General features: G+C 48.3%; 1 protein-coding gene across 4 annotated transcripts; it reads right to left on the bottom strand.

Annotated features, from left to right (window-relative positions):
• Window positions 1-30: 30 nt before the first annotated feature.
• On the bottom strand, window positions 31-6,145 carry GPR162 (G protein-coupled receptor 162). 4 transcript variants are annotated; one of them, XM_051963319.1, is made up of 7 exons: window positions 6,050-6,145; window positions 4,363-4,458; window positions 4,170-4,211; window positions 3,140-3,896; window positions 2,511-2,700; window positions 1,599-1,756; window positions 31-803 (listed from the first exon to the last, which is right to left on the bottom strand). In XM_051963319.1, exons 3-7 carry the CDS (start codon window positions 4,187-4,189, stop codon window positions 285-287), a joined length of 1,644 nt encoding a protein of 547 aa, XP_051819279.1. In that variant the 5' UTR covers window positions 4,190-4,211; window positions 4,363-4,458; window positions 6,050-6,145; the 3' UTR covers window positions 31-284. The 4 variants fall into 4 exon arrangements, with proteins under 4 accessions (XP_051819279.1, XP_051819278.1, XP_051819280.1 ...); XM_051963318.1 differs by having other exon boundaries at window positions 4,170-4,458; XM_051963320.1 differs by having other exon boundaries at window positions 4,170-4,455; window positions 6,050-6,141.
• Between the last annotated feature and the right edge of the window lie 1,678 nt (window positions 6,146-7,823).

Below are 7,823 nucleotides of genomic sequence, written 5' to 3'. Positions count from 1 at the left end.
ATACCCACCAAGACACAGTGGCTACAGCTGTTTCCACAGTAACACTTCAGATTTTTTTAATATGTTGGGCTGGGGATGATGGGAAGTAAGGAGCAGGATCCAGTCTTATAGACATAGTAGTCAGAGCTATGATGCCCCAAATCCAATTTCCCCATTTCCTTCTAAGTCTGCTGCAGACAGCTGTCCTGGGTTCAAGTTTGTGGCTAGTTGTAGACTGAATCAGGTCAAGGGAGTTATCTATCCCAGGCTCCCTTCCTCTTAAGTCTGTTGGATTCATCAAGGGCTCACAGGCTCAGTGGGGCAAATATAGGTGTGTTAGGGCCCCAAGTTCCCCCCCAAGCCTGTGGGTCCCCCTCAATTCCAGTGAGGGAGCACCGCCTCCCTGTATATAGCCCCGTAGACACTCCAGTCACTCCAGTATCAGGGGACCCTAGGGAAAGACGACGGGGAAAGAGACCTGGGGCCCGGGGCCGACGGGGAGAAGGACCTGGGGAAGCAGCTGGAGAAGGCAGGGGTGTCTCATCAATGAAGGTGGTGATCTCATCTCGGAAGAAGCCAGGGCCCCTTGGAGGCCCTCCACCTCCTCCTAGCATTCTGCTTTCCAAGAATTGATGTAAATTGGTCAAAGCTTCAGACTCCTCTTCATCATCTTCCATGCCCCGGAGTGTCCCCAATTCCCTGTTTGAGGATGGGATTATCCGGATGTCATCTGAAGATGACCATTTATGCAGGAAGGAGCCAGGTGAGCGAGGAGTAGAGAAGATGTTGGTTTCATCATGGGAGAGTCGTCTGGACAGTGGAACCTGTGATAGGGGAAAAGGTAGATCTTGAGGAACTTCATTGAGTGATATTTAGGAAAAACTCCTGGAATAGAGAAGGATGTACCCTGAAGATGGGGAGATTTCTGTGTGTGTGTGTGAATTCTCTACTTCAAAAGTTTTTCTCTGTTTGCATTTCTTTTGGTAAAACGAACTCAAAAATTAATTTCAGGAGATTTCTCCTCTAGTTCTCCTTTACATCGAATGTATGTGCAATTATGCACATACATAACAAACATGCATGCAAACCATATATTAAGTTAGAATAGGACCTTCTTTCTCTCCATCCCAGTTGTGTATTTTCTGTGTTGATTTCTTAGTTTCATGGATTTAAAAAAGAATTGAAAGGACCTTAGAGAATATCCAAGACAAAAATTCTTTTTACAAATGAGGAAGCTAATGCCCAAAGAAGTGATTTGGCCATGGTAGAACCTACACAGAAAAATCCCCTAAAGCCACTCTGATTTGTCCTTGTACTTTTTAGGGCTTCTACAGGTAGGAGGAGAACTACCAGAGCACCTCACATCCTACCTCTGACCTGGGCATAGAGAAACCCATTGGATCATTGGAGGAGAGGAGTTGGCAAATGGAGACAGAGCCCAATATTCTCTCTTTTCCAGTTCCTGGCCTTCCTTGTCCTTCATAGTGGGTATACAGGGAAAGAGCTATCTTTTCAACCCAAGCTGACATATCCTGGAATTAGGTACTTGGAACCAAGTCTGCAAATACTCTTACAGATGTGAGGAGATTTGAACATACTGTTCTTTCTCAGCTCCATACCTGCAAATAGTGGACTCTTTCATGAGGAGGAAATAGCATGTGTCTCCCACTCAGCATCTTCACTTGGGTGGGATCTTGGCTCCCTGGCCCAGCAGCTCCATTAGCATCAAAACGAATTTTGCAGACCCGGCCATCAGTATAGTCATTGCAGCTTCCATCTTGGGAAGAAAAAGAAGATAAAGTAGATGATTTCATCTTCACCCAATGTATACAATTGTTATTGTTCCCAAGATGCCCATCGCCCTGCTTCCCCCAAACCTCTTCTTATGATTTGTCCTTGGTTCCCCTTTCCTTCTTGACCCCATCCCTTTGGTTGAAAAAGGACCTGGGTGAGTGTGTGTGTGTGTGTGTGTGTATGTGTGTAACATCTAACCAAGGTAGCTGTAAATAGATCACAGAGGAGAAAAGAGTTTTACATGGTAGCAAGGAAAAGGTAGAGAAGAAGAGAAGGTCTCTAAATGCGGTATCTTATATAGGGAGAGTAGGGAGAATATTAGGGATAGAAGTAAGAGGAGGTTGGGAGTGGGGGGAGAATAAATGCTTAGAAATCAAGCCTGGGAGACTTATCTGCCCAGAATATGAATGCTTGCCGGGAAGGTTGAAAGGACCATAAAAACAGTGATGGAGATGTGTCCAACAGAGGGAGCTACAGTGCAGTATATGGACCATAACCTTGTACATAAGGAAAGTCAGAGCTTCAAAAAGGGACCATCCCCCTCATTTTATAGATGAGAAAACTAAGGCACAGAGAGGGAAAATAAGACAGGGGCAGGGCATTACAGGGCCCTTTACAGATATTCGGCAGCATAGGAGCTCTATATTTAGTAAAATCAGAATTTAGGAGTCTGTGGGAGTGTTCTTTGTGCAGGGAGGGGACAGTGATCACGGTGGGGAGGGTAGACATCTTCTGACCATCCTCGCCATCCTCCTCGGACATGATAGCCACACACTGCTCCCACACGGTGCGCACATCAGCTCGATAACGCTCACAGGACCAGATGAAGGAGGGCAGGAGCAGAGTCTGTACCATGGAGCACCATAGCACAGCCAGCACCATCCATGGGGGCGCAGAGTCGGACTTCAGTGAGAAGAAGCTCACTGCCTGGGGAAGGAGGGCAGGAGGCTCATCAGAAAGACCGCAAAGGGTCAGAGCCATGGTCTCTCCAGCCCAGTCTCCTGCCTCTGACAGTGGGATTTAAGGGACAGTTAGAGGATGAGTTTCTATATCTGGGAGAAAGGAAACAGAGATAAAAGAGGAGACAGGGAAATTAACTAGAGGAAAGTCAAGAAGACTGGGATGGAGAGATGGGGCTCTTAGAGGGAAAGCAGAGCCGTAATATAGAGGTAAAATGGAGACTTGGAGGTGGGGATAGGAAGGAGTGGGGTGTCATAGATTGGGGTGGCAGTAGAAGTGATCTCTATGGAAGGGGATCAAGGGTGGAGAAGTTTCTATTCTAGATGGAGGGAACTACAGACTAGACAAGGAAGTTGGAGGTTGGATGGCAGGGAAAGGGAGATGGAGTGTGGAATCCTGATCTCACCAGGATGGGCACCCCAGTGAGTGAGTCGTAGAGAAAGACGATGGCGCTGACCAAGTTGGTGACCTGCAGGGACGTCTTGGCTGACTCAGAGCCATCCAGCGAAGACCGACGCTTTCCACGGGCGTCTTCCACTACAATGGCTGGAACCTCAAAGGCTGGCCGGGTCCCTAGGCCCCCTGTACCGCCCCCTCTGGATCCCTCTCTACCCCCCAATTTCCGGGCCCGTCTTGCCCGACGGGGTCGGGCCCACAGTGTCTGGTAGAAGGTGATGGCTACACACACCAGCCCCATGACGATGCCTCCAAGCAGCAAGAGGCTAAAGCAGACGCCAAAACCCAGCCCGATCTTGGAGACGATGAACTGGCAGCCCCGGGCATAATACCGCTCGCCGTTGTTGTGCCAGCCGATGGAAGGCAGCGTGGATAGGATGAAGCTGACCATCCAGATGCCCATGACAGCGTGCAACGCCTGCTTCTTGGCGTTGCTGAGCCGGTAGTTGACGGGCCAGCGAACCATCCACATCCGGTGATAGGAGAGTGAGGCCACGGTGAAGCAGGTGGCTAGGGCCAGCGTGTAGTAGGTAGAAACAAAAACTTTGCAGATGCTCTCATTCCAGTCGTAGTCAGAAGAGGCCTGGCGTCGGAGCTGCACCACAGCAAAGGTGGTGAGGGGCACTGCTGCCATGAGGATGTGGGTGCCAGCCAGGAAGCAGAGCAATAGTTCCAGGGGTTTGTGTTTCTGCTGCTTGGCTGAGATGCTGAGAATGATCCACGCATTGGCCAGGAGGGCCAGCATTCCACAGGCCAGCCATGACAGGGCATTGGAGCGGAGGGAGGCCTCCTCCATCCCTGTCCCACCCCGAGCCATCCTCCTCTTCTTCCTCTGCCCCCCACACCCCCTGAAGTTCTGGGGGGTGGGGGGAATGGATTCACCCAGGAGCCCCACTGAGACTGCCCCCCATGACCCTTATTATCCCTGTTCCCAATTCCCTCCCCCCCTAGAATGAGGCAAAAAAGTCCCTGTGGCCTACCCCACTGCCTTGTCCTTCATGGCTCCCCTAAGATGTCATTTGCTGCAGTAGAAAGGAGAAGGAGGAATCCAAGGCTAAGGGTCAAAGGAAACAGCCCTCTGCCTCTCTATGGCTTCTTTTTTTCTCTCCCTTGAGTGGAGAAAAAGCACCCTTGCTAGGATGCTGGGTGGGATCCTCTGATTTCCATTCCCACCTGCCTTCCTATTGACTCATCTTCCAACAGACTCAGTGGGCTGTGTCTCCTTTGGGTCTCTCCATGGGTGTGAGGGTCTTCAGCAGACAGAACCTGCTGTGGTAAAGAGAGCTGCAGATAAGCCAGTGCTCCAATTTCCTTTTTCTCAGTTGGTTTCCTGAGCTTCCTTTCTTTCCTTCATTTGAAATCATAAAAGACTGTAACCTGCAGATGTCATTTAATCAATCTCCCTGGTCCTACAATGAAACTCTGGGATCAGTGGTGCTCCTATAAGCTTCTAGGGAAAATGGGATTTCAGTCCTACTCTATTACGTTCCATTTCCCTTTTTCCTTTTAACTTCTCCTCTCAAGAACCCCAGTTCACCCATTTTTCCTATTCCTGTCCTCAAACCCTTTGCCACGATCTAGTTATCCGATCTGCCCCCACCCCACTCTATTAATTTCCTTCCAGATTCACTGACAGGGGGAACAGTAAATAGCCCCACTGGAGGTTCACAGTAGGTGACAATGTGGGAGGAGGAAGGGGTGGCAGCGAGGAAGGGTATGTATCCTCTCTCCCTTCCCAAACCCTTCATTCTCCTAAGGTTGGTGACTTATCACCCCTTTCCTATCTTCTCAAGACTTAACTTTTCCCTTTTTTTGAGGAAGTATGGGAAAGAGGAGAACAGAATTGAAGACAGAAGGCAAAAAGAACAGAAGAAGGGGAAATTGTTTGACCTCAGAACAGAATCATCCAGAAAGGGAGAGACTAGAGAATGGGTGGGTGGACGTGGAAGAAGAAAAGGGAGAGTTTAGGGAAAGGAAGGAGGAAAGAAAGGGGAAAGTAGATAGGGGGTCCAGAGACTGAGAGGAACTAAAGGATCCTCTAGCTAAGGGAAGAGAGTGATGGGAAGGATCAAAAGACATAAAATCTGGGGCCCCACTGGGTGACCTTGTCTCTCTCCTCCCTCTGTTTGGGGTGGGGGTGGGGGCTGCAGAAGCAATGGGGATATTGATGATATACTGCCTTAGGGAGGCAGCTGAAATGAATCAGAGGATCACAGTAAGAAGGGGAGAGGGTCTGAGGGAGGCATCAGAAGGGTTATATCAAAATTGGGAGAGGTGAAAGGGAAAAGTACAAAAGCAGGAAAACCCAACAGTGGAGGACATTCTTTATAGAGGAGCCCTTAGCCCCTTTTCTGCACCCTTCCATGAGGTCATATTACCCCCCTTTTTGTTTTCCATATGGAGCCCAGTAATCTGAGTTGCTATGGTGATGGCTAGCCGGGGGGGGTGGGGCAACCAGAGTTGGGCAGGAGTCCCCCCTCCATTGCCTTTCTCCCTACTTTGGACCCTTTCTCATTTTCCCTCCCTTGGCTCTGCTGTGGGGGAAGGGGCACCCTTGAAGAAAGAAAATCTCTAAGAAAGAAAGAGAAATCAAGGATGAAGGACAGAGAGAAGGTGAAGGACAGAGTGGGGAGGGGGAAAAGAGATGGAAGGTCAGGGTGAGGATGAGAAACTAGGAAGTCCCCTATGTTCTTATGTTCTTTAGAGAGGTCAGGAATCCGCAACCACCCCTACCCCCATGCCAGGAACAGCAGGTGGCCCCGGGGAGGAGGGGAACTCAGGGATGGGAAGGGGAAAGGAAACAGTGTGGGGAGAAAGCAATGGGAGTGGGTAGTCTAGGGAAGAGGGGTCGGCTTCTTACCTCTGCCTGCTTCAAGCACTGCCATGGAGACTAGAGCATCTCTCCCGTTGCAGCTCCTTCTGCTTGCCCGCCTATTCTCTCTCTCTCTCTCTCTCTCTCTCTCTCTCTCTCTCTCTCTCTCTCTCTCTCTCTCTCTCTCTCTCTCTCTCTCTCTCTCTTTTTCTCTCTCTCCTCCTCCCTCCCTCCTCTCTCCACATCTATTTCTTTCTCTTTCTCTGCCCGTCTCTCTGGATCCCCCTCCTTACTTTAGCTGTTGCCTGTCAGTCTCAGTAAGGGTGACTGAGGGAATTTTTAATTTTGGGGGAGGAGGGGAGGGAAGGGAGGGCTCTTAGAGGGAAGGATAGGATAGGAGACCTGAAGGCTCTGACTTAGAGAGGGGAAAGCAAAGGCTGAAGCCAGAGGGAAGGGAAGAGGAGGGCCCCATGAGTTGGAGGGAGGGGGTCAGTTTCATTGATGATGTGATGTGTATATCTCCCCCCCCCCACCTCCCACTCCCTCCGGACATACATTCTGAGGCAGCGTGCAGCTGGTATTTTTTGTGGGGGCTGAAAGGATGTATCCAGGGAAGGGGGGGTGAGGAGGATGTGTGTCATTGGTGTCACTGTATATGCATGTGTTTCTGGGCATGGCTTATGGGTGGGTATGTGTCACGATGTGTGCACTGCGGGTTGTGTTGGCAAGTGTGGAACATCCATATTGGTTCTGTGGTTGCTTGTGCAGTGTGTCTGAGGGCTTGTGTGTGTGTGTATGGGGGGTAGAGAATATGTGCTACACATACATTATCAACAACATATAGACCCACCAAATATGGATACAAAGAATGTACACAAATACTTTGATTCCCCTATAGCTGCGTGGTTTCCCACCCCAACCCCAATCTTCTGACAGTCACACAAACAGACATGTAGTCTCCCATTGATCCTCACATGCATTCAACACACATTAGGAAAACAAGCTCCACCCTCACCACTTCTTTACCCCATGCCTTCTCCGAGCTGACTGACTCTTGGGGAAAAGAATCAATCATAAAAATTCTGGATAAGGCATATTAATTATTGATCAAGCCAACTAGTTTCCAAAGCTCTAGAATTGTATCCCACCTTTCTTGTTTTAGTCTAGACATTTGAACCAGAAGAAAGGCAACACATGTCAGTGGAAAGAGTTCTGGAGGTGAGATGTGTAGAGTCATTAATTTATAGAATATCAGAGTTAAATTATCTAATTACATATTATCTGATATAAGATTACATTACATAAGATATATCTTAATATATTGTATATTAATATATCTAATTATATTATTTAATTATCTGGATTATCTAATCCAGTCTATCCTCATTTTATAGATGATGATACCAAGATCCAAGTAAATTAAGAGACACGGTTGGGGTCAAAAAAATCTTGGCATCTGATTAAATGATATCAGGCAGGTCGTTTCCCTTTGTTCACTTTTTTTCATTTGAAAAATAGATTTGATCATTCTTGTAGCACCTGTTTTATAGGGCTGTTTTAGAACAATATGGTACATAATAAGGACAGAGAACTTGGAGTCAGAAGACTTGCAGTATGGTCATAGGCAAGTTAAACCTCTCTAGCTTCAGCACTCATAACTTCAAAATGAGAGTTTTCAGGGGCAACCACGTAGCATAGTGGACAGAGTACCAGCCCTAAAATCAGGAAGACCTGAGTTCAAATTTGGCCTCTGACACTTAACACTTCCTAACATTTCCTAGCTGTGGGATGATGGGCAAGTCACTTAACCCCAGTTGCCTCA

The sequence above is a fragment of the Antechinus flavipes genome, chromosome 5 (assembly GCF_016432865.1).
Source record: "Antechinus flavipes isolate AdamAnt ecotype Samford, QLD, Australia chromosome 5, AdamAnt_v2, whole genome shotgun sequence".
In the NCBI taxonomy this organism is placed as follows: domain Eukaryota; kingdom Metazoa; phylum Chordata; class Mammalia; order Dasyuromorphia; family Dasyuridae; genus Antechinus; species Antechinus flavipes.
This window is presented reverse-complemented; position numbering and strand designations above follow the sequence as displayed.

Coding starts and splice junctions, on each gene's coding strand:
- GPR162 (XM_051963317.1), bottom strand. CDS start 4,006: ATGGCTCGGGGTGGGACAGGGATGGAGGAGGCCTCCCTCCGCTCCAAT. Junction 2,701..3,139: donor TCACTGGGGTGCCCATCCTG/GTGAGATCAGGA, acceptor CTCCTTCCCCAG/GCAGTGAGCTTCTTCTCACT. Junction 1,757..2,510: donor CGAGGAGGATGGCGAGGATG/GTCAGAAGATGT, acceptor TTTCTTCCCAAG/ATGGAAGCTGCAATGACTAT.